The 27,147-nt window shown below is 41.8% G+C and overlaps 1 protein-coding gene and 1 long non-coding RNA gene across 5 annotated transcripts in view; one reads left to right on the forward strand and one right to left on the reverse strand.

Annotated features, from left to right (window-relative positions):
• Positions 1-685: 685 nt before the first annotated feature.
• On the reverse strand, positions 686-6,629 carry slc35b3 (solute carrier family 35 member B3). 2 transcript variants are annotated; one of them, XM_063873979.1, is made up of 10 exons: positions 6,557-6,629; positions 5,215-5,451; positions 4,917-5,038; positions 4,585-4,739; positions 3,219-3,326; positions 3,043-3,140; positions 2,722-2,814; positions 2,302-2,413; positions 2,103-2,172; positions 686-1,588 (listed from the first exon to the last, which is right to left on the reverse strand). In XM_063873979.1, the coding sequence occupies exons 1-10, from the start codon at positions 6,623-6,625 to the stop codon at positions 1,438-1,440; spliced, it is 1,215 nt and encodes a 404-aa protein (XP_063730049.1). In that variant the 5' UTR covers positions 6,626-6,629; the 3' UTR covers positions 686-1,437. The 2 variants fall into 2 exon arrangements, with proteins under 2 accessions (XP_063730049.1, XP_063730050.1); XM_063873980.1 differs by lacking the exon at positions 6,557-6,629 and adding an exon at positions 6,145-6,388.
• Positions 6,133-27,147, forward strand: part of LOC134858102 (uncharacterized) — a 143,176-nt gene continuing 122,161 nt past the window's right edge. The window contains exons 1-4 of one of the 3 annotated variants that reach the window (XR_010164930.1): positions 6,133-6,581; positions 6,761-6,843; positions 15,791-15,896; positions 18,238-19,232. This is a non-coding gene — a long non-coding RNA (uncharacterized LOC134858102). Of the gene's footprint in view, positions 6,582-6,760; positions 6,844-15,790; positions 15,897-17,267; positions 17,396-18,237; positions 19,233-27,147 lie in introns of those variants that run through there. The other 2 variants (XR_010164929.1, XR_010164928.1) reach the window with 2 other exon arrangements.

Below are 27,147 nucleotides of genomic sequence, written 5' to 3' on the forward strand. Positions count from 1 at the left end.
GAGCTCTGCAGGAAAGACAGCAATAAAAAAATAATCAGACGCATCCCGTACTGTTACACAGTAATGTGGATTTGTGATTTGTAGACTATCTCCAAAAAGGCCTCAAAACAATATCCTTGAAAGTGCCAACAGAGGAAACTGAAGTGCACTGCAGTAGAGGCAGGTGTTAGCTTCACATCATCATATAACCTGAATGGAGACGATGAATGACACACACACACACACACACACACACACACACACACACACACACACACACACACACACACACACACACACACACACACACACACACACACACACACACACACACACACACACACACACACACACACACACACACACACACACACACACACACACACACACACACACACACACACACACACACACACACACACACACACACACACACACACACACACACACACACACACACACAGAGGACGGATCCAAATGAATTGGACAGCCTCGGCACAATAAAGAACTCTGCTGTTTGTTTTCTGTCGAGCAGTGCTATCTTTTTTTCAGGACTCCTAATCAAACACGCCTAGGGCCACTGGATGGATAAACACACACACAGTTTGGCAACATTTCAACTCTTCTCTCAAGCGGTGCAAAGGGGAGAGAATAAGGGTGGGTTGACAAGAAACACACACACATACACACAGAGAAAACGCTGGAGTTGAAGAGAAACGTCTCAGTTTGTTTTAATGTAAAAAGAGTGGCCCTTTCAGCCAAACACATGGTTAACAAATGATGGCAGTTGACATTTTTGATGTATTGATGTACATGGGAGCAAATGTCTCCATATCCCGCGAAATGTCACCACATTTTTCATGATTTAGAGCACAGTCTGATATAAATCACCAATAAACTAGGAAAAAAGCCACTTTAATCGAGACAATGATTATGTGAAACTAAGTTCTTTCTGGCACATGCGGAGGCAAATATGCTTTTTTATGTTGATTTTTTTGCAGTGGGGGGGGGGGGAGACAAACATTCATTTCAGACAGGATAGGTAAGTCACCCTGCTTGCTTTCTTTCTATATTACAATTTTTCCAACGCTTCTAAGTGTAAAAGTAATTTCCAGTGCAAAACTGTGCGATTTGGTTAGCTAAGGCGCTGGCTTCCCTTTAGAGAGTCCTCAGTGTCGTCCTCCAGGATGGGAATGTTTCCGTAGGGGTTCAAATGACCCCCTTAGCATTGATCCCCTTGTGAAAAACAGTTATAGTTCCTTCAGATTGCTGCAGTTTGAGGCAGTTCTACACCAGTGGTGTACTGGTAGATAGAGAGGGGATACAGCAGCTCCATCACCCGTCATAGTTTCATAGTTTCACTTTTCCTTGGCTCATTGAAGGCTTGAAGCTGGTGGGCCAACTCAACATCTGAACAGACTGCCAGCGCACAACTTCCACTGCTCCCAGAGGTTCCTCCTATACGTTTTGTGAAAGAAATCTGACTTTCTTTCCCGTCAGCACCCAGCTCCTGAGGTCCTTGAAGGAGGGAAGCTTCATTTTATCGCTGTTTTTACTGTAAACATTCAAGAAGATGCCGAAGAGCACCAGAAGGCCGCCCCAGATGTACCTGAGGAAGAAGAGATTGGATATTTAAAAACATGGCAGAAATGATATGCAAAAAACAAGGTGCTAATGTGATAACTGGAACAAAGAAGGGCAGGGTTCAACTTGATGGTTTGGGAAACACTGCATATGCTGCTAATGAAATATTTTAGTTTGAAAAGTGGAAGCAGCGGCCATGAAACAGACTGCGAGTCCAGCATGGTGGAGGGCACACACCAGCTGGAGGGTAGATGAAGTTGGCGAAAGACACACAAAGTTTTTCGTATCTTGTGTGTATGCATGTAAAAAGTAGAGACAGAGCAGGAGAGGTAGAGCAGAAAACGACCCTTTTGACAGCAGACCGAGGGAGAGGGAGCGTGAAGGACATTGTGAAAGAGCAGGGTTTGAAAATGGACTGAGGACATGAAAACTCAGGGCAGTGGAGGCAGATCAACTTTTATTAGTCAAAAGAGAGGCCAGTGCAGACTCACTTTAAACTAGGAGGAAAGTGACCAGAGTCCAAAAGTGACTGTACTTACTGAAAAGAGAAAGGTTTGGCGAAGAACATGAAGGAGAGTACGATAGTCATGGCCTTTCTGCCCGTGGTCACTGCAAAGGAGGAGAAACACTTGTGGTTTTAGGTCATTATTAAGAAGAAATAAAAAGTTCTAAATATGGTACTATCTAAGTTAAGACACAACTGTCTCTCTAAACTATAATCACAAATCAATGACTGACCTGTCACAGCAACCAGTGCACCGAAGAGCTTGATCAAGGCGAGCACGAAGGAGATGCCAAAGTAACCCGTAAGAGAGAACAGGAATGCGTAACCGTACGTCTTCACAGGATGCTGCAGGGAGGAGAGGGGTAAAAATAATTGGATGGAGAAACATTCCTTTAAACTATTGTCCGCTAGATGCTGCAGGAACATACCACAGTAGGTAGAATATAACATCTACATTATTTCAGGAGGTTGAGTTGAGGTGGAGACACAGGGTTTGATAACATTAATCTGCACATCTTAAGGGAAGATTTTACTTGGCAAACAATCAGATAACAGCTGTATGTAGCAGCGCAGGCTAGCTGGGGACTTGCACCCTTACCGTGAGCAAAGAGCAAATCGGACATTATGTGAATGCAGCTTTATGGTACACCCACCTCTGAGCAGAAAGCCACTGCTGGCCCCAGCCCCCCCACACAGAGCAGGCCTGTCAGTATGTAGACGAAACCAATGGAGTATGAGTAGAGCACCTGTCAACACAACCATATCGGATCAGTCGGTGATGTCACACAGACAAAATTGCAATTCATTCATTCATATTCTGCACCCAACGCAGTATAGACCCCCCAGAGCATTCTGACACCCCTGTTGGGCCAGTATAGTAGAACAGTAACTATTTGTGTGAACTTAACCTGTGTACATTTGGACTAGACCTTGTATACGTTATCATGTACTAATATATGCTTGTGACAGTGTACCATTTCAGAGTTGGAGCCGTTGTGGAGTTTCATGGCCTTCTCCTGCACGTTTCCGATGGCTGCGTCTGCACACAGTGCCAGGGAGATGAGGAGAACACCTGTAAGCCAAACACACAAACTCAGACCACAGCACAATTTCTTTTGCCATACTTTTTAAGTAAAGATAGATAAAATACCTGTGACGTTGAAGTTGGGGGCCACTTTGCTGTCAGCTAGAGTAAACCAGATGAGACCCAGACTCATGCAGAGGGCAGCCGACACATCGGCCACATTATAGCGTTTACCTGGGACCCAAAGAAACAGCATTAAAGACTAATACCTAATCAGAAATGTAAACGTCTAACAACTCAGTTAATTTAAAAAACCTTTTACAAAGTCACACAGAAAAAAAAGACATAGCAAAGGGAGAGAATTTTTCCGCAAAGAAGGACAGCAATCTTCAACAGACGAGCCACCTCAGAAATTCCAATTTGGACTCAGGTAAAACATGGAACTAAAAGTTTTCTCACTCTTGGCAAAAGTTTCTGAAGCGTTGTGCACGTAACAAAGCAACAGAAAAGCTTTTGTGAAAGGTTGAGAGAAAGGAACAACAGAATGAAGGAGTCTTCCAGAAACAGTCTGACGGATAGATGCCTTGAGCTTGACAGGGGGACGCAGCATCAGGTCGACCGTGGTCTGCTTTGATTCCCTGACTGGCCTTTGAAGGGCCTCACATCAGATGCACCCCCACACCCCTCCCTGCATCCCTACTTTCTTTGCATTCTAAGTGAATAAAATCTGTTTTCCACTCGACCCCTTCAGGGACCCTGGTGCTCTCATCTATCCATCTAGAGCGAGACGCAAAAAAACTACACACAACCCGTCTGACGCTGAGGACGGAGAACAGAGAGCGGGCCGGGTGAGGATGAAAAGACAGACAGAACCAGAACAACGGACTCAAGATAAAAATCAGGACTCAGTGATGAAAGTGTTTTATAGGAATTGTGAGATGACTGGAATACGTTTTTAAAAGGTACCTTATATAAAGTGAAACTCTCTCGACTGATGACTACAGTTAAATCATCTTAGTTCAAATAAAACATGTAATTGTCCCTTTAGGTAATTATGTAAACAGAATCCCACTATCTTCTGAATTAGAAGTCAAACCTTCACATAAAATAAGCTGATGCAAAATCCACATCTATCATTTTTCTTAAGGATGACCTGAACTGTTCACGATTACAAATATGGCTCTAAGGGATTTCAAGAAAGTAGGTTAACCTGAATTTTAAATTCATGATTTCAGTTTTTCTTAACCTTTGAATCATGTTTAAGATTTTCCACAAAGCCAACCCAGAGATCACACCCCACCTTGTTCAAACCACACATATAATGGATCACATCAAACACCAGTGGAGAAGAGCCAAGAGCAGATCAAATAATGTGGATTAAAGACACAGCTCCCATATTTAACGGACAGAACAGCACATATTAAATCACATAGTATCAAGGATCAAAATCCTGCAAAAACCAACAGCACTGGTTGTTGTAAATTCAGCTCACCTTGTATAAACACTCCTCCGATCATGACTGGGATGAGTTTACAGCACTTGAAGATGACCTGTGTGGGGTAGTTCAAGTATCCCAGAGAGGTATTGGACAGGCCCATAGTACCCACTGTAAGAAAGGCTATCATCATATAGGTCTTCCCTGGTATCCTGCAACACAGGAACATACAAGAAATGAGAAACTAATTCCTTCATGCATTTTATTTACCTTTTTAAGAAGTTATATATGCTATCATCACTTATCCTTTCAAAGACGTCAGCTTCAAATGGTAAATAGATTATGTATTTCAAGTGCATTTCTGATTTTTAAGCAGGATAAAAATGTACCTTCTGCGTTTGTCCTGCGTGAGCTGAAGCTCCACCAGACCGAACGTGGAGTAGAATCCAAACTGGATCAGAGTGAGGTACCATCCGAAAGGCTTGAATCCTTCCACGGAAAATATCAACTCCTGGATTGAGGACAAAATAAAATAAATCATCACAAACAAGCATTCTTTTAACTACACAGAAAGGAGCACATCTAAAAAAACAGCACAGTAACAACTGTGGGACTACATTTGTCTGTATTTATATATGCAAATCCTCAAACCAAGCCTTAACAACAAAGTCTTTCTTCCTGTGTTACCTGCAGGTATCCATAGATGAGGTAAAAGAGGAAGACTCCAGCCACGCAGATCATGAACTGTGTGGGCGAGCTGAAGTTGCTCAGGTTTATCCCCAGGACCCTCAGCTCCTCCACAGACTTGATGTGGGGCGACATCACCTCCGTGGACGATGGGATGGAGATGGAAATGTGCTTCCGTGAACTGTTGTAGCTCACCAGGCCATATTTGGCACTCATTGTGTCTTCGGCTGCTGGGAGCTGTAAGGAAACATAATGTATTAGAGCACCAATTACACAGGACAACTTCTTTCCTCATAAAGTGTCCTTTGGATCAGGAGGAACAGAGGCATTGCAGCATTATGTTGATGGGTGCACGATAAATAGACATTCATTATACATATAAAATAAGAGGTATTGAACTTGAGCATCGAGGAAATTATGTAAAAACAAAAAATGATCAGATGATGCCACTCCCAGTATTATTTGAATGGCTTTTGTTTGAGTATGTTTTGCAGAAGAGTGACATTTGCCATGCATGACATACAAACTGTTGATAAGCATGCATTCATAAATAGGTTTGTTCATTCATAAATAGGACTGTTGTTTTGATGTTTTCTGTAATCACATACCGTTTTTAATGATCAGTCACTACCGGAAAACGCAGCATCATTATAAACTCAACATCAACAGTATTAGATTTGTAGTCCGGGGTATAAAGTGATCTACATGTAGCATGTTTAGTGTAACTATGACGTTAGCTACATGAAGCAATCCCATGCTAACGATGTAAGCTAAAGCTGTCATCGGATTAGCTGTCATAGGTTAAGCATCTCTGCACGAGTGATAATCATAACAATCAAGGTCATTTTATGCGCTGACTGTTATTAGCGATTACTTTAATCCCTGTCTTTCATTTGTCAGCCAAACAACCAAGCTGCAGCAGCTCATTACCTCCAACAGCACTTCCGGGATTCTTTACGTCAGCTTATTCTCTTCTTCAGAGGCAAAAATCATTTCCGCGGACGTGTTGGCATCTTCTGTCGCACATTACGACCGTTTTCATACTCCTCCTTTACAATGACAAGGAGCTAATACACACCTGAGGAGGTTGTTAGCATGCTAAATGCTACCTGCACTTTCAGCAGGAGCAGCCAACAACTTCCGGTCCACCGCGACCTCTGAACTGCGATGCTATTGGTCAATGCAGTCACGAGACAATGCTCATCATTAGCCACGGTAATAGTAAAAATAAGCGTCTAAAATATGTACAATAATATGTGTCAACGTTATGACTCATGGAATAGGACGTTTAGAAAACAAGTGTATGCGTTTAGTTAAAATAAATGAAGGCTGCTTGTCTTACCTGTGTTGAAGTATCCATCTTACCGGTGAGTTGGCTGTCTCGTCCGCCATGCACCTGACCTAAACACATTTAGGTGATGGTCGGTTTTCCTGTTTAGCAAGTTAATTCACTCCTGTGATAGGCTTCTTCACACATGTGTTTCTTACCTGCCAAAACCATTGGAGAATATTATTATTTTAGTGTCAACCTATCTCTGTTATTAAGGAACAGCCAATGGACAGTCAGCCAACAATGTGACCTGCCAAAACCCTACACAGAAGCCTGAGGACATCTCCAGTGGATAAAAAGTAAGTAAATATATTGAGTCAAACACATTCTTTTAAAACTTTGAAGAAGCATACATTTCATTTAAATGAGTATTTCAACTGCGTGTCACCCTAACTCATATTGTACATAATTAAGAAAGTATTTAAAGTGGACTATTTTTGTATATTGTGGTAATACAACTCAATCTTAGTCATGTCTTAATGTGGAGCCACTTCCATATTCACCTGTTGATGATATGCCATGGTGCTTATCATGTTCATATATCATCCTATATTGTGGTTAGGTATACACTGGAGAGCAGCTTAGTAGCTCATAATGATTTTATATTGTTCAAATTCAATCACGCCTACAACCTCCCTCCACCTCCCCTATCTCCTCTCCCCATTCCTTCCCTCTCAGTCTTTCCCATCCTCTCTCCTCCTTTGAAGTTGTGTCCATATAGGCCATTCCCCCCCATACATTTCTTTCCCTCTAAATCCTTATTGCATTATTCCCAACTCTCCCTTCCTCCATTCTCTTGGCCATCTCATATCCCTGTCTCTCCCTCTTTGGCTCCCCCTGCATAAGGCATGAAACTCTCCCCCCCCCTCTCATTCCTCTCCTCCCTTTTCCAGCTTTCCTTTCTCCCTGCTGTCCAATCTCAAATCCCTCCCTGTGCCTGCCTTGTTTCTCTCTCCCTCTCCCTCTTTCTCTCCCTGTCCTCTTTCCCCAGCCAGAGGTTAATACACTCCAGGATGGCATTATTTCCTTCCCGGCCCTCTGACAATATAAAAATTCAGAATGGACAGCTCAATCCCTCTTCCATCTCAGATTTGATTGTAATGGTATTGCCTCCTGTCCCTGGGAGGCCCCTGCCGCCTCGCCAACCCGGCCTTTATGACACTAAATGGCCAGGCTACAATTTTTCCATCTATTCAAAAAATTCTGTTAATAACTCATTTGGAATGAGACGTCTGCGGCCAGGTCTCTCACCCCTCTGCTCATAGGGGTCACAATATACACAGGAAAAGATGCAGGTTGTGAATTGCAAATGTAAAAGGTTAATTAATCTCTCTGAATTTACAATCCCCTTCCCCCGGTTCCCCTTGCACTTCAATTGACAGTCCCAAAGAGACAAAAATGTCATATTTACAACCAAATGCTCAGCGAGGCAGTGTGTCCGACACACTCTCCCCTTCTCCCCCTTCCAACTTTACAAGTGTACCCATTCATCAAGCGTGATGGATTTATGTAATAAAACCCATTTCCTTTTTCCCATACGATCCTATTAAATAATAAAATAATTATTTATTGATTATTCAAAAAGGTACATATGCGCGGGTAATGGCTTTGTACCACACCACTGGACCTGCAATAAATAAAGCAGGCAGAGAGAGACAGAGAGAAATAAAGCAGAGAGAGAGGGAGAGAGGGGGAGAAATGAAATGACTTTTGAACCAGTGAAATCTGGATCCAATATGGCCTCTTGCAGCGCGGATCAGGAAGGACATTATTCAATCTTCAGGAGGCTCATATGGGAGCGCGACCTATGAATGGTTTTGATATACTATATGGACCACAGAAATGAAAATAGACAACCGGGTGAGTGTCCTGCACAGAGCCCATGTGTCTCAGATTTAAGCATTTGTTGAAAACTCATCCTTAAACCACAATATGTGTTAATAAAAACAAAAAAGGAGGTTGTATTTTACAGACAGGGAGAAAAAACAACCAATAAATCACATAATACAAAGGCTTTAGCAATCCCTCTTCATTAAAACCCATTTAACTTCCAGTTATCGTAGAGATGAGACTCAGGAAATACCCATTTTAATCTTCAACAGGCTTCAAAGTGTTTGTTTTGGAGCGTTTAGCTACAGAACAGGCCTTCTCTGGGTTTAGTAAAGGCCCTGCTGATAAAATAACAGTTTTTTCTCCTTTAATATAAACATCCACTCCCTTCTAATGATCCTTCATATTATTTATTCAATATTAGTATCATAAAAAATCCCCCTGACCCCAGCCGAGGATCATTTAGAAAAAAGAGACAGTTTAATGTCAGCCAGATATTACTTTGAGGGCTTCTTAATAACCCATTTGTGTTTGGTCTTATCCGCGGCTAAAGTGCACCCGCTCTGCGTTGTCTTCTTCCTGGGCTTGTCTCGAGCCTCCTGCATGCTACGGAAAACAGATGCTATCTCGCCTATATTACTTCTCAAAGCACTCATATCCTTTCCCATGTTATTTTCTTTGATCTGCTAGGCTTGCTGCTCTTACATTTTTCTTTCCCCCCTCGTCTCACGCCCTCCGCTCCTCCACCACCACCTCTCCCCCCCTCCCCCCTCCATCCTCTATCCTCCCTGCCTGCCAGTGACCAGGGAGCAGACACAGACCGGTTCACGGTGGCTGTGGATGTTTGAAATTCAGATCATCTGTTCCCTGTCATCAGAGGGCAAGAGGTGCACGCTGGGTCGGACCTCTTTGGATTCAGCCATTTAATATGCCTTCACCATCAGAGGGGGGCTTCATATCAGCATGAGGGTCAATTTACATTCAGTAAACAGGCTGGTAAATTCAAAACAGGAACTCAAACTGCAGTTGAAATAATACAAGCAGCTCTAAAGGATATCATATCACCTTTTTAGGATCAGAAACCCTTTTGGCTTTTTTTACTTAAGTGAAGGTAAAAAGAAACCAACCCTGGTTTCCTTGTTTTATAGAGTTGACATTTCAAGTTCAGGTAAAGGAACTGGCAACCACTTCAATAATAAAATAGTAATTTAAACCAATTTTAAAAGCCAAATATATGCACCTCAAAATGTGTTGCTTTTGGACATCTTTTTTCTAATACTGAGGGCTTTTCTCAGATAAATGGATAATGAAAATTACCTTCAGACTATTTAATTTAGCTTTTTAACCTATAATGTATTTTTCTGATTATATAAGTCCAGTCTTCTTTTTTTTAGTAAATGAGAATAAGTTGGAATGAAACCTATGCTTTCAACCGACCAGCAAAACAGGTCTTGCAGTAACTACATTTAAGGACCTGCATTTTCCTCACAAATGATTACAGTTTTGTTTGTAATGGATTTCTGCCATTATTAGACAGCTGACAGTGTTAGAGATACAGTAAACACAGAGGAAATGAAGGTCTGCCTTTGCACAAAATCACTGCAGTCTTTACATTTAACTTCAGCCCTATTAATAACCATTTTAAATGTGTATGAACACCTTAGTTTAGTGCCTCTTAATCCAGCAGGGGAACAAGTATTCGCAGTAGCGTCAGTACAAACACAGTGACTGCACTGAGTGGAGTGCTGATGTGGTTGCTTGCATACACACAGATACACACCCACTTGTGTGAAACAAGTGTGTCCACACACAGGAGTGCAGAGGTGGCACTGAGGGCAGGAACAGGAGACTGGGGACTCTTTGGCTTTCTTATGAGCAGCCAGGAGGGGGAAGCATCTCTCTTTGCAAGTGTTCTCACAAGAAAAGAGAAAGAGAAAGTAATTAAACAAACAATTTACCAGGAATTGTGCGTCTGCTTATCCAATCTACCATACTCGCTTTCCCACTAATACTTGTAGACAGAAAATGGGGGGAGGTGGTTGTCTCCTCAGAGTGACGGTAAATGACACACATGTTTCATTGCCCATTCATTTAACCTGCGCTGTGCTTATGAAGGGAAAGGGATTGAGAAACAAATTACGTAGTCTCATTTAATTACGAGTTTTGCTGTGAGCAATAATCCTGTTTTTTCCCTCATAACCTTTAACTACTTAATGGATTTGAGAAGCTATTACCTTTCAAGATTTTAGTTTTTAATTATTTGGAGTATTGTCACAGATATGAAATGTCAATCACACACCAGGATTAGTGCTGTGTTTTCGTCTGAATATTATTTACTCATGGATTGACGCTGGGGGAGGTCTCTTTGTTGACAGGTTTTGCAAAAACACTGAAATTGTGCAAATATGCAAAAATGTGCTCTGTGGCCCAGTTAGCTTTTCACTTCCTTTTGCAATTACTATAGGCTCATCTTAAATCCATGAGGCAGTTATTTACATAGATATTAACGTTATATTTATGATAATGGCAAGCTGTGGTAAATCTCAGAGTGATATTAGAAATGCGCTTATGTGAGTCTTGGATCGGATTATAATAATGACTCAGTTTTAATATGTACAAACTCAATTTTTACTCTTCCTCCTTTGGCGTTTATACTGTAGGTGTGGAAATATAACCCAGGAAGTGTGTATGTGCCACAGCAGAGGACTTACCTCTTACCTTCATCACATTTCGGAAACACTTCGACCGAGTTTGTTTACTTTACCCTGGAGGACATCACAGTCCTCTGCCAACAGACCCACGTGCTGTGACATCAGGCCCGCATATGCGTACATGAATACAGCCTCAAATACACAAGCCATGTGAAGTGCGCTTGATTTATTTTGCCACACACTCCCAAGACCGTGTCGGCATGTGTCCTGATCTCCATTCAGTGCTCATATGGCTGCATTCTGCATAACTGGGGAGTAAGTGGCTCTAAAATATATATTAAAAGTTGATTACTTGAAGAGTCTAGGAGGATAAATGACGCACACCTGGAGCACTTCAAATATTCAAAATCTTATTCAAATAGAGGTTTTCACCCAGGTTTGACACGGCTCTCAGGCTGGCTTCTTTAGACCCCCCATAGCACGGGGGGCATGTAATCATCCTGAGAGTCTCTCTGGGTGTCTGCGCTCTCATAAAGCAGGAAAATGGATCATGCGGCCCAGGAAGGGAAAATGAAAGAAAAGGAGAATGAAATTACAGACCTGGCTGACTGCACAAATCATGCATATCATGTTTTATGGCTTGCCAGAAGAATTCAACACCTGTGGATCACCGTAGCTATAATTGTACATGAACGCACCGGGATGGGGGGGCAGGGGGGTGTGCTGTGGTTTGTGTGTCACTGAGTAAGAGTAAGTGCCCCCTCGTAGGTGTCTGTGTGTATGCAAGTGTGTTTTTCTTGGCATGTCCGCTCCTCAGAAACAGAGGGACGATGATAAAGAAAGTTACGGGAACGCCTGTTGTTCACTTCTTTAGTACATCCTGGGTGAGCCGCCCACAGCCCACAGGGCTCACTCACACAGGCTTCATTTACCATTGTAATTACCCTGTTTATTTACCCTACCTGCTTTTGGTGGTAAAACGGGGCCCAATTCATCAGATCAGGACAATTTGGCCTCGCTCCGGCTTTGCCATTTACTTTAATTAAATGAGGCAATCAGTGAATCATAAATCACTTTCGGTCGGACCACTGGCTCCGTTTGAACCTCTTCTTTTTAAAGTGACACGCCTTGTGCCAAAAACCTACAGTAGACACACCCAGGCGAGCCAGAAAGAACTTTGCATGTGGGATTCTCTTTCTCCATCTCATGCAAATCCCTTATTTATTGAAGTTGTTGGACACTTTAAAAGCAAAGATGTTTGAAGGAAGGCTTAAACCTAAATAAGAAAACGAGATAGCAGATCGAAGAGTCTCCCCCGGTCTCCCTCCTCCCCCCCTCCTGGATGCTGATGCTTGAGTCAAATTGATTACACCACTCCATCTGCATCATGACCGGCCTCCTCCTGTGTTTGCCGCCTCTGCCTACAGCACAGAGTTAGTGTACAATTACATATAGTTTAATATATCTGCCTGAGCACCTTTAAATAAGCATCACAAGTCCACAAGGTGATTTGTCTTCCAGCCCCATTACTCCATTGTACATCTTGATAGCCAGGGATCGCTCCTAGCTATGTTTAAGCATTAAATAGTGTATTATTATTTCACATAAATCAAGCTGAGATGTGAGGGGGGTATTCATAAATTTTGCATTTCTCACAGACAGTATGTTAAAGCCTCTCTCCGCCGCTCTCTGAATTCTGAGACTAAAGCAATTCTGCTGCCTGCACTTGATAGTACATTAAAGACGGGCATATCAGCGAGGTATATTCAAAACAACATGTAATGCAGTTTAGATTAAGTTTCAGTTGCTGTAACACATTCATCACACCACTGTTTCCATATTAAGTGCCCTCGCCTTTGCCGGTGATTCATCCGCACACATGCGCCATTACATCGGAGGACAGGTGTATTGTTATTGTCACGAAGAATGGGGCAAAATACTAATAAAAGTCCATTTATCATAATATCTTCCCAGTTAACCGTGCCTACTGAGTGTCTTATCTGCGCCGGGTGGGATTCAATTTAAAGGTGAATGTTTCCCGTCAAGTGCCCCTGAACCCCCCCCCCCTCTCCCTTTTTGGATATTAGTCTTGTGTTTGTGCAAAACGTCTACTGAGGAAATGACTTCACTCAGGAAACTGGATGTCAGCTTCACACACGGGGCAGGAGAGCTGCCAGTGTTTCAGGCAGGCCGACAACACGATCTTTTCTCAGCTCCGCTCTCCAGTTGAGTGTAAAGCTACGAAAAGTGACAAAGGAGGAAATTGGACTTGCGTTTGTTTTGGTTACTCCAAGGACACTTCGTTTCTATTTCCCCCGTCTTTGGCCTTGTTCTCCGATCGGCGCTGATGTAGAAGTCAGGGAGTTCAAGGTGTGAGGTGAAACCTGGAGCTTTGTCAGAGGCTAATGGAACGGAGGTTATCTTTTCGTGTCAGGGTTAATGATGTGTTTCTGTATGCAAGTTGGGGCCTTGCAAGGAAAAAAGGGTGTTATTATTAGACAAAAATCAATGCACAGTAAAAATGTAATACAGATACATAACACTGTGAAAAACAGTGAAGACAAATCCTAAAGTTAAACCAGTTGTAATGTAAAGAAAATCCACAGTATAAACTTTAATTATCCAGTAATATTAAAACAAAATCATAAACTAACCATCCTAAATTGTTTAAATAATGCAAAAATCTCATAAGTTTGACTTCTGTGATTTACATTTTAACCGTACGCCGCAATTAAACCTAATTTTCACTTTTAAAACATGCTTTTCATTTCCTGCACATATCAGTTATATGACCCTCTGGCCCGGGGGGGCTTCGGTGCTGCTACAAAGTCAGTAAAAAAAAAAGAATCTTGTAAAAAAAGTCATAGCAAATTGGAAATTGTCTAGATGCCAGGACAGTAAGTTGAGGGTTGGGGGGGAAGAGTGAGGAAAAAATGTCTTTGAACTAGTTTTTGCTTGCAGGAAATATCGCTCCTGGGTTGATATTCTTTCTGAAGTGCTTCATGGCGATGAGAATTAAGAAATAAAGCGCAGCGCCAAGTGATTCAGTGAGAAGATGGCGCACACCCACAGGTATTCTGTTCACATGACATCACCCTGTGTATAATTGACAACTTGTGTTTTTTTAGGTAGGGTCGCTAAGTTTATAAAAACCTCTTTGAGGGAGAGGGTGGCTGAAAAGCAAATGGATGGAATCAATCAGCAAAAGCAGTCATAACGTGGGAAATTAAGATTATACTCTGTGTTAAAATGCTTTAATTGATTGATTGACGTTTGGTGAGTCATTCTCTTCGAATCGGAGCCACATCAAGGCCCATAAGAACGAGATCTTATCTGTCTCTACCTTCATTCCTTGGAGCAACGCGTCTTCTGACCTTGACATGTGCAGGCTGGCTGCATGTTCCCCACTCTTCAGCTCAAGAACTGGAAACTTTTCTCCTGTCATCTCTCCGTCATGATCACTCTCCTTCCCTAGCTTACGCACACACTGACAACAATACCTGGGAGGATAAATGCCCAGTTAAATAAAACAAACAGGATCCAGACATGCTCCATTCCAGCCCCGTCCGTCCGCCATGGACAGCAGGGATCGCTGATTCCATCGGTGGAGAAGGAGCACAAACAACAGGCGGAGAGGGAAGGATTACTCACATCTCTGGTGATGAAGAGGATTTTAATCAAGCATCAGATGAAATCACCTTCATTGCTTCCTTTGTTATCGTTGATGATACCTTAATTTATGCACTTTGCAGCTTTATTGTCATGCAAAGTCAATGAACATGTATAGATAAAAGGTCCCAAGCTTCCCCAACAGTGGAACATAAAATATACTATAAAGAAATAGAACTAAAATAGTGCAAATGCAGAAAAATGTAAGTAAAACAAATACAAATATAGTTGGATAATATGAAAACAGGATTAAAACAAATACTGTACAGTGAAATACAATACTGTATTGTATTGCTATATAAATAATAGTGAATATAAAAATATATAAGTATGTGTAAACCAAACAGATTTGTGTTCTATACATGAGTGTGTTTTCACACAGGTGAGGAATACGGTGTTTCTCTGTACTGTTTGAGTAAAATCTTCCAAAAGTGTTCCTTGATTTTTTTAAATGCGTAAACCCCCCCCCCCTTCTTTCTTTCTCTGTGCTCCTTTCACTCCGATGTCCTCTCATGTTTAAACAAAGCGTCTGCCCGTCTATCATCCTACCCTGGGCTCTGGGCGGGGCAGGGCTTCCAGTCTTTTGAAGTGAACTTGTCGTAGGAAATCTGCATCAACGCGGCTCAGCACAATCACGGGATGATTGTTTGTGGTGCACCACATCAAACGCACTGCATTATGGGATGAACTTTTGTGCGAGGGCCTCTCGTCACCTGTAAACACACCTGCAGATGCACACACTCTTCTTTGTGTTCCTGCAGGGTTATACAAACTCAGATTCATCGTGCGGTAAAAACTAAAATACTTAAGAAATGTCATTTATTTACTTACAGATATACAGACGCAGTTGCACACAGCTGTACAGAATGACGTTTTAAATGTGTATTGACAAGTAACACCCCCTCTGAATACACACACACACACACACACACACACACACACACACACACACACACACACACACACACTCTGCAGAAACACAACATTAAGCGGTTTTCTCTTCTCTGTTATCTCCAGCTTCCTTTTTGCCCTTTGGTTAAACATTCTCTTGGCATGCATGATCTCATTTAACTTTGATTTCCTCTTTTTTTTCCAGGACGGCATCCTCGGTGGTTCCAATTTCCAGCCCATTCCCCAATTTTCAACCCCAATGACAGACAACACACGCTTGAATGGCTGTTCAGCTAAAGAAGGGGCAATTGGTAAGTGACGATTTTAAATGCAGTTTAAGATAAAAAGAAGAGTTTGCAGCTGATAAGGATTTACCCGGGCAGCGAGCAGGAAGCGCGGGGAGATACTGGTTTCAGTTTGCAGTAGCCGCACACCACATGTGTGTGATTTATGTTATTGCGCTTTAGGAAACACTGCTGCGGATTAGCTAGTCTGTCAGAAATGACAAACTGATTTTATGTCAGCTCATTATACGAAGACAATTATTTCTTTTGACATAATCATTTATGTTGGTAATCCAGCCCAAAAGAACCCGGATTTAAAAATAAATAGTTACTTTTTTATTTTCAATTTAAAAAACACCAACTTTAAAACATTGTTTCAAATGTTTTTACAAGACTGTGAATAAAAATAATAATAGGAAAGAAATGCTAATTTATGATCATGGATTTTAAATTATGTTTTGTTAAAGTGAAAGTTCCAAAACTAAAAAGTTTGAAGGAGAAGTTTTTATTCTAAATCTGATTCAAACATTAAAGTTATAGGGCTGTAAAAAAATATCAAAATAATATATTTGTTATTTTAAGTCATGTAGCACGTTTCCGTAAATGCATTAATTATAGGGACGGTATAATTCCCCAAATAACTGTGGTACCGACTCCTTAAAAAAAGGGGGTTCCTCCTTCTTTTAACTCTAAAAAATATCATTGTTTTTTGTGTCATTCTATTTAATGTGTGTGTCGATGGCGCCCGTCAGAATCCCAATATTTGCTTGATTTGTTCCTGATTAACCTCTCGCGTGTGGAGAATGTGTCCAGCATGAAGCACTTTTTCGCAGCTTGAAAAGAGAAGCTCATTGTGGAGCTCTAAGTGGTTTGTGTAATCCCCTATAACCAATACCATGAAGCCAGAGCGTTCTGAAAATCTGTTTTCAGCACATTTTGAGTAGGAGCGAACCTGGGAATTCTCTCCCTCTCTCCCCCTCTCCCCAACTCTGTCATGAAACACAGCACCCCATTTCCATATCAATCGGATTAGTTCCAAGACCAGGGAAGTAGGAGTAATGTAAGTAACCGTACAAATTTAAATATAGGACATCAAAAACATTGTTAGGCATTCATTTATTTTTGAAGCAGCCCTGGCTCTCCGCGTCTCTCCTTGAAGATGAGATGAAAATGCATCGGTGTGATTTTATTTTCATTTTATTTTGAAAGGTGCTGAGCTCCGCAGTATTTCAGCGTTGCATGTGCACAGTGGCGTCCCGCTTTTATTGTGTGCTTAACCTCATTTGTTGAAATGAATACGTCAGATCAAGCGAGTACACTTGTTCGAAATGCAACATCAAAACAATTTCAGGTGGGCAGCGTTCACACCAGATGATTGTTTTTGAACGTTTTCTGCAGAAGCAGACCGTAAAAACGTCCACTCCTGGTCTCCTGTGGTGTTGATGCCAGCTGGCAACACAGATATGGTTTAACATACAACTCACAATGTATTGGGACATTTTGTTTTTCACATTGACATGGTGGAGGAGAATAAAATATGCAAACTTTAACATTCAAATTACTGGTCTCCTTGATGTTCATTGTTTGACTTCTTAGAATAGCATATCTAAGCTAAGGAAGTGGTCAATAAAATGTCTGAAGTGGGGGATATTGAGCACAAATGTACCTTTTTTAGAGTCAGCTCTGAATGTGAAAACTCCTGTGTTTATACTTTTCTGAAAATGTATAAACACCCTTCTGGAAAATGTGGAAATAAATCCAACCAAAATAAGAACCCTCTAAGCAATAGGACTTCATTTTGAAGACACTTTTATTATAGTATATAAAATATTGTGTATTTAAATTTCGGTTTGCGAAATATCTAGAACTTTTTGGGGCCTTTTAAAAATCACTTTTTTTTACCATAATAAAATGACAGTTGTCATCCCGAATACATTTGTTTTGAGTTAATTCTACACAGCCTTTTACAGAGAGTGAGTGTGTGTATACATGAGGGTGTGTGTGAGTCCCAGAGAGATTATTCAGCAGTCTGAGACTTGCTGAGTGATCTGACCGTCCGGATGAGCAGGAGGTTAGATGGATGTCTGTCTGTGCTTCCTCAGCCCTTTACGAGCCGTCTGTGTGTAATTGAAAAACTAGCTCGGCTGTGTTGTCCTGGGATTTGTCCCTTTTTTATAATGCAGCTTCAAAACAGGAAAACCAATAGTGGGAATAGACCCAGAATGTAATTAATTTCGTGGGGGGGGGGGGCAGGGGGTTGAAGCTGGGGGGACTATTATTGCAGGAGGAAGAATTCTAATCAGTTGCAGATTCCTTCCTGTTTGGTTAGCGTGACCGTGGCCAATTACCAGTGAACTCTGTGTTACAGTTTCACTTCCTGTGCTACCCAAAGAATGGACTGAGGCCGGCGCTGCTGAGCCTGGCAGGATGGAGGGAGACAGAGGGAAGAGAGGAGTGGTAGAAGGGGAAAGACAAAACAAGAGACGTGAAGATGAGACTGTAGGAGAGTAAACCGAGCGGTGGAAGGGGAAGGAAAAAATGGAAGGGGGGGAAATCTCCAGCCAGATCTAAGGTGCACAGACATGAAGGCACATACGTCCCTTATCCAGCTAATATATAACATGACATGTGGTTTACAAAGGAAATGAAAAGGATTTCGCTGCTGACTTCTCTTGCAGTTCTCAGGTGAAGCCGGAAACTGCTGAGCAACAGACCGAGCTCCAGTCACACACGCATAACTCAATCACAGGGCCGATGGTATCGAACGACACAATTTGGCATTGCTGTTTTTTCCCCAAATCGAATTAAACCACCGGACTAAACAACTGAATGTCAATTGCTACGGTGCGCCTGAATTTGCATAAAGTCTTTTTTTTCCTTCAGTGCGTAGAAGTAACTTAATATGCCATGGTACTTCCTGGGAAATTCTCCATGCTTATTAAGCCTGATAATGCTTTCGCTAAAGGCTCTCCAAGCCAGTAGTTTACATTATATTACAACAACATGCCCACAACGTCAATCATGCTCTCTTCTCAGGACGTTGTGTAATTTCCACATCAGAAACAGGAGATGTGATAAGAGAACACCACACAGATTTCCACAGACAATCAATTACGACCTGACCCGCCAAAATGTTTCCCTTTGGCGTGATCCCGCTCCTCAGTTCCTTCTTTTTTTTTTTGCTTCTCCAGAGGGGGTCTATTCCCATAGTTTCCCCTCTGTAATAGTTTTTTGGCATATTACTCTCCACGATCCACCCCAGAGGTCTCCCATAATTCACTTTTGATATCATTGTTTAGTTGTAGAATTAGGGGAGGGGTTCACACTGGGAACAGGGTTGGCAGTGGGACATTAATTCATTCATGGCAGAGTGACGTGTTAGGCGTTGCATTGCAGACATGAATTATGGTAAGATTCAGTATTTATAAATTCCTTAATCCCTTAAATTGTATTGATTTTTGAATAAAGTTTTGGGTTGAATTTTGTGTTTTATGTAATTATTGCTTAAATATGTGCCTTTTCCATACATCATCAATGCTGCAATGTTTAATATTTAACGGGATGATAATGTTGATGGATGAAATAAATACCTGGAGTGATAAAAACTAATCAATATCAGACGTGACAAATTCCTTTTTTCCCAGTAAAATGTGCACAATCTGTTTCTCCTTCCCAAAACAAATGACACAACATTTATTACCATTTTCCAGCAAAGTTGAAAACATCTCAAGGGTACGGAATACTGTAGCTGCTACAAGTGGAATAAACAGTTTAGAAGATGTTTCAGGGATGATTCCCATAACTGGCAATATGAATGTGAATTCCCTGGGAAGCCAATTCTGTACACACACACACACACACACACACACACACACACACACACACACGTACACACACAGGGAAAAACATGAGAAATGGGGGACGAGTCACACTATTCAGTGTGAACTGGAGGGTCCAAGTCGCTAAACTAATCCTAGTAGCACACAATCCCACTTCCTGCCTTCGTCTTCTGCTGCAGCTGCCTGGAATCATTTCACAAACACAAGGTATTCCTGGAAGAATTGATTCTGTTAGATAGCGCATTGATCACACACCTCGCCTGCGGACAGAAGATGGCTTTACAAGCAATAAGACGGGAGACAATTATATTATTTTAGTGAAATAAGACAGAGTACAAGCAGCGAGTGCCAATGGGAGGAGGGGCGGCAGGGGGGTGGGGGCGCACAGGCGGGCCCCTATGCGGATGCCGCGGTGTGTTTGTGCTCCATCCTCAAGTGGCACGGTAATCCACTAAAGTTTCCTCCACCCGCTTCTCTCAATGCAATCAGGATGCGAAGGCTCACCAGTGATTGCGTTCATTTGTAAAAGCATCCAAGCCAAAATTGAACCCCAAGGCTGATAAACTATAAAGATGCTGATCAGATCGCAGCTAAGGAGTCCACACTTGAGGGCACAAGGTGTCAGGGCTGGAGCCAAAAGAGCAATGACTCTGTATACCTCACTCGGAGCCAGGCGGCGGCCCCGGAATACAAACAAGAGGAGAGAAAAACACATAAAAACGACAACAAACAGCAGTTGGATTTTTCATCCTCCAGCATCTTTCGGGGTGTGTGTGTGTGTGTGTGTGTGTGGGGGGGGGGGGGGGGTATTATCTGTTCCGCAGATTAGCCGTTTTTCAGATTTTTTTCCTCTTTTTATCGACTCCATTGGTAAATTGGGTGCATTTATCGTTTGAGCTTTAGCATTGTGTTATATTGATGAGATTGGTGTGGATTTCATAATGCATCTCCAGGAAGCCCAACAGAGATACTGTTCAGGGAGATCATATGTTTCCAACCTTGCAAAAGAACATTATAAGCGCTTTATAAGAATGAAAACGATGCATAACTCTGCAGTGCAATCCATTCTGTTTGTGCGGCACGATCCTTATTGCCACAACACTTTTCAGAAGTACTGTCTGCTTTGAAGTTATTTCTCACAGCTATTGCACTGTCTGGCGCTAAATGGACAGCGTCATTACTTTAAACACACATACCTGCCTCTGCTAAAGCACAGAGATTGAGGACAGACAGACAGACAAGACAGACAGACAGAGAGAAAGAAAGACAGGGAGGATCTGAGGATGTTTTTTTTCCTCTCCATCCTCGTGGCCCCAATGCGTTAAATGTCAAAGAGCAGTCAGCGGGAGAGACTGATTCCAGGAGGCGATGTGAATGGGACGATTGAAGACCCGCTTTGATTGACAGCTCTTCCTCTCTTGCTCTGCCCCGAGGGTGATTGACAATGTGGTTCATCTCACATTTTGTGACTGAGCTAATCCAGTAAATTCCTACCAGACGCAGCACAACTCAGCAGAGACCCGCCACTCCTTTCCCAGGTGGAGTTTTTATTTTATCTCTTCCACCCCAAAATAAATATGTTTTTCCATCTGTGGCACTGAAAACAAACCAAGGAGGGGGGGCTATAATTAAGTGTAAGTACATAATTAAGCGAGTTTAGAAAAGTGTTAGTTTTCAATGAATTAAAACGTAGACTAATTACATGTGGGAATTAGCCTGCTGTTGTGTTAGTGATTAATATTGTCATAGGTTACTGTCTCAATATGCTGCCAGTTGGAGATGGGATCACCTTACTGGAACGATTGATCTCATGCCAAGTTCGATAATTAATTGACTCAACAATCACTGACACACAACTATCTCACACTTCGTCTCGCACGCCCACGAGGTGCGCCGCTCGTCCTCTCGACCTTGCACCTGTATTTTGATGCGTGCACATTTCCCAGAAATCGTGTCCGCTGAACTGCAGCTGGCTTTTCAAAGAAGACAAAAGAGGGAAACAAAATAAAAATAATACGAGACGGAATCACCGAATTCTTCTACAACCGTGACCCACATTACCACAGCCGCCCAATAAGAAGAGGAATGCGAGGGAATATTTGACGCTTTCATTAATCATCATTCCTAAATGATCTCTCTGTGAGGGGACGCATTTAAGCGTGATTAATTGCCGAGTGGGCCTAATCAAGCAATGAATTACCTGCCTAACCTTTCGCAGGAGGTTGTTGTTAACCTCCAGTCGAAGCGGAGCTACGCAGAGTGGTTAACTGTGTCAAGGAAAATTAGGAAAAGTCAATAATGAGAATCAGTTAAAGAGCACATGTTTAAAAAAAGGACACCCCTTGTAATTAGGTTATCAGAGACCTTGAAAGAAGTTGAAAGAAATACATATTTATAGGCTTTCCACTTCGAGATGTGGTGAAATGTAGTGGAGAAGACATTACATACACACTATTGCTTGCAACAAACCTCAATATTTGTCAAAGTTTGAAGAGAGAATATGTTTTGAATATATAAAAACACAAACCAGGCTTTCAGTCTTGAATGCACATGCTGTTTTTATCAGAAATCCAGCTCAAATGCACTGCAGACAAGCTGAGAAAACATTTTCTGTTTTATATACAAAGTTTTTCTCCTTATTCGCGTTGTCATTTGTAATTCCTCATGCAGTTGGCCGCTGTTTTCCGTCCGTTCAGCGCCCAGAAGACAATACCCCAGTGTGTACAGATCATGTGTTTACCTTACGAGCATGATGAAAGCCCCGCCAACCAGTTGTGACAATGGCAGAGTGAGATAATAACCCGGCGAGATGATTCCAGAACGACTTGTACACGCATCAAGCTCGCACGGGGCATTGCACACTCTAAATGGTATGCGTTTGAAGTCGGAGAAGCGAAGGAGAGTGCTAGACGACGTCTGGTCCACCTCACTGTGTTGGGCTACTGTTTACACTCAGAATAATGTGAATTCATCCATTGTGTGGACACTTTGTATTCATGACATTCAAATACAAAAGAAAAGTGAGACCGGATCCTCGAAAAGGGAATAAATATTGCATTTGAATATACTCAGCATTCGACTTCAGAGCCAATACTCATTAGAGGCAAATATTTGTTCACATGTACAAATGAGGCCTCATAATGGCATGATTTTTATGCACAATTCAAATCATTCCTTCAGCCAATACATCTGTCACGAGGCTTTTTTTTGTTGAATAATTACAAAAAAAAGAAATAGAGAAACATACTAATGAGAGAACCTAACTTGAGGGCTTTGCCGCTCCACTGACTATCATATTAATGTATTCCTGTGTGAATTAAACGCATCATCAAACACCTAAGTTCCCCTCCATATTTTCCTCTGAAGACGAGGGCTGGACACCGGTGTCTACCTTGCCCTCTGCAAAAATGAAGGGCATTCTTCATTATCGCACCTCTTGTGATTACTTGTTAATAGCCCTGTGCTAAAGGTCCCCCCATTGAAATTTACAAAAACATTTGGAGTTTAGATTTTGAATAGTGACACAGTTTCGGTCAGTGATTAAGTCATTAAGATTTGTTAACGTGGATTTAAAGTAATGTGGTTTTTACTTTGGTGTCTCATTGGCTTTGTCTGTCTGGTTTGAACTTCGTAAATATTTGTTAAAATATGTTGTTTTGGATCTTCAAATAATAGCTTTACGTCAAGTTATAAAAAACAAAATGTCTTTATATATTTTTGGGTAGATTTTCTTGTGAACACCAGCCGTCACTAGTAGAATTTCACCTACTCGTCTTCTGCCTGAAGCTCCAGTGTAATCTGTGCCTGACCTTTCCCCACCTCCCTAAACCTCTCTCTGTTCCTCCCTCCCTCGCTCTATGCTCTCACCCCCGTCTCCCCCCTCCACTCACCGCAGACTGACAGTCATCACAGCTCCTTTCTCTCAGTGGCTGACAGCTTGAACTGGCTCATTAAGGCAAATTGGGAAAGGGAGACTAAACTGAGCATGCAGAGTTATTTCAGAGGCCGCTTTGAGTCAGAGCAAACATGCCAGCTCATGCTCCATATAATGGCTTGTCCGGGGGTTGAAGAAATATGTTCGATTTAATTATCATAATAGACCATTAGTGCTTCTGTGCTAAATGGGCGACACGGTGTGCCACAGCAGTTTACAGATACGTTTTGATAATTTGCAATAATAACTTCTCGCACAACAAAGGTGCAGGAAGTACAAAGCAGGTGGGACTAAAGTTTGAATATTTTTGAATGGATTCGCCCATAGCTGTTCGAGAGCAAAGCAGGCAATGTGTGATTGATCACGTCCCACAGGGGCGACAGCCAGCACGCCATTTATACACAACAAGCGGTGTTGGCGACACTAAACTAAGCTCACACAACCTATGCAGATTGCACAGTCTTTCATTTTCACATGTGCATGCTAAACCTGGCTGATAAACGATTTGCCTAGCAGCACTTCCGTCCATATTTTATCACAGCAGACAATGCTCGGTGGCGTTGCCAGACTTGGTGTATATCCAGTATTCAGGCGAAAAAACCTCTCCTCACCCCCTCAACAGCTTGGCTCCCATAATTAACTTCCACAGGACTGATGGGGCCTTAGTCACAGGCTACAGGAATAGAAAAGTATGAAAATGAAGAAGACATGTTAAAGAGCAAAAGAACACACACTCATACTGTACAGACAGAGATTATATTTGACAGCGGGAGGTCTTGGGTCAGTCAGGCTTGAAACTTATTCATTGTTGCGCAGATAACCTCCGTCGTACAGCGAGCTCCTGTTGAGGGCAGAAATGACTGAAAGGATTAATGAATGTTGAGACTTAAAGCTCTGCAGTTGCTAAACACGTCGGAAACGCTTAAGCCGTGGCACGCCGGCAACATCTTAAGCCAATATTCTGAACATGGCAATTTTGCCAAAAAATGTGAGCAGGGTAGAGCGTTTATCCAGAGGCAACGGTGGCTGGTATATCTGGAGCTCCATTTTTTGGGGGGGCTTCCAAATTTGAAAGTGTCAGAAGAAATAAACAAACACAATCATTCCTAAATACCTATTTCTTAGATGGAGGGTGTTTTCATTCATTCATACGTTTCTTTATACGTTTTAAAACCAACTTTTAAATATTAGTTTATACTTAAATGTACATGCATGTTTATTAGGAAGAATACAACAAGCTGCAATTCATCAAATGTTTCTTCAAAACACAATGTTACAAAACAATATCAAAAGTATGTACCAGAATAACAAGTAAATATACAATTACACAGTTATTGTTTACAAATGCATGCATTCACACACACTGATACACAGATGACTGACCTGGTCGTTCTTTGCCTGCACACACACACACACACACACATGTGCATACACAGACAACAGAGCCGCCTCTGCTCTTCCTCAGTCTAACCCTAACCAGACAGATCTTCCTCTGGAGGCCCCGGGTGACTCCTGCTCTCCCTCTGATTGGACGGATCCTGTGCGTGCTTTTTGTTAAAAAGGGATCATTAATAGGCCGCGTACGACCTCTGACCATCCCTTCAAATCATTAGCCGTCCAACTGATGGTTCCTATTTACCGTCCCCATAGGAGATCTTAAGGAGGAACACTTGTTATTGTGAGGATGTGCTGACACTGCAGTCTTAATATTTAGTTCGAGTCTGGACCCTTTTAAGTGAAACAGAGAAAATAAAAGCATGACATTTTAACTATGGCCCGCCACTTCCATGATAACACTTCAATAAAAAATAAGTGGATTTATATTAATGAATGCTTCTTGACTATAAAGTAATTCCAGGATAATATACCTTTAATGGCTAAATATTGTTATTAATAAAATAACGTGAAGTGCCGGATAGCCTTTTAGTCCAACTAACATTAATAAATAAAAGTGCTGAATTAATTTAGTTTGACTTATTTTTGAGGAAAATTAACAATACACACCAACCTAATAATAGAGTGTTGGTATTTTAGTCCAACAAACATAGATCAAATCAGTGTTAAATCTGTTCAGTTAGTAATAATTAAGTTAATCCTTTTGTTCGATGGTGTGACAATGCAAGGCATTTCGCTCCTTGAAGAAATTTGAAATTGAAATGCTATAATATATGAAGAACAATTTGTAATCCCTGCTCACGTTTGTGCTTGCATACAAGTGTCCGTGTGTCCATCCACACACGTGTACCATGTTAGTGGACCTGTGTGTATATAAATGAGATATGAGGGAAGCTCATTCACTAACCTATATCACTTAAATCTGGCTTCGGGGGAAACAAAGTCCATTTGTCACGTCACGCTTTTCTTATCGCGCTGCTCTTCAGAGAAAACAAACAACAAAGCGCACAAAAGACCTCGACAGAGAAAACGCTGCCTCATCCAATGAGCGTCTTGCATTAGATATGATGGGCAGAGCAGGAGAGCTGAGCCTCTGCTCAGGAAGAGGAGGAGGAGGAGGAGGAGGAGGAGGGAGATGTGTGATTAAATGCTCCAGTGTCACTGTGTGCACGGCATGTGTTTGTGTGCATAAGTGCATTTGGCTGTGTGTGGAGGTGTGTTAGGAATAGACCCGGAGCAGTGCCGCACAGTCCCGTGCCTAAATCATGTGTACAAGCTGTTTCCAATAAACTGTTAAATTTGATAAAGAGGTCTGGTATTATATTACCAAGCCCACAGGGCACTCGGACCGCTGCTATCATGAATACATTTTGCCTGATAATAACGCTGTGACTTCAATCGCTGCCACAGGAAAAACTGCTGCCCTTCTGGAAATCAAGTCGCGAGGCAGGGTGACACCTGCATAAATGGACAGGTGATGAGATTATAATATATTTATGCTTTCTGGGTCAGCGTTAAGGGACTTCTACAAGTGAGCGGGAGTAACATGAGGGACTGGAGGGCCGAGATGGAGTGCCACGGGGGGCAAATCCTCACCTTGCAGAGGAGGCCTTTTATTCATGAGGGGGAAGCTGCAGAGATATACGGGCAGCATTTGGTTATAAGTCATTGTGGGTATAGTGGAGCATGCATGATACCAAAGATCATTCCGTTATTTTGGAGGGTTTACAGCTTGGGGAATCCTTATGTTTACAAGATAAATGAAATGGAGCCTTAAATGAAAACAAATGAATACTGTTCCTACTGAAAACACAAATCAGCTGCGATACAATGATTTCATTTGGGTGAATTGACATTACAGGATTGCCTTTAGCCCTAACCCATGACTAATTTTGACACAGCGTTGTGTTTAGGGTTACTAATTCTTTTATATTTCTGTTTAATAATATGGTTTAGTCTTTTTGAAAAACTAAAACTGTAAAAATTGTGGTTCCCTTTGGAATGTTGAAGAATATCCATTTTTGTATGATTTTATATAACTAATAATAGATAGATAATTTGAGCTTGGGTTTATTCTACTGGGTCAAAATGATCTCACTTTATTTAAGTA

This window comes from Eleginops maclovinus, chromosome 21 (assembly GCF_036324505.1).
Source record: "Eleginops maclovinus isolate JMC-PN-2008 ecotype Puerto Natales chromosome 21, JC_Emac_rtc_rv5, whole genome shotgun sequence".
NCBI classification, from domain to species: Eukaryota; Metazoa; Chordata; class Actinopteri; order Perciformes; family Eleginopidae; genus Eleginops; species Eleginops maclovinus.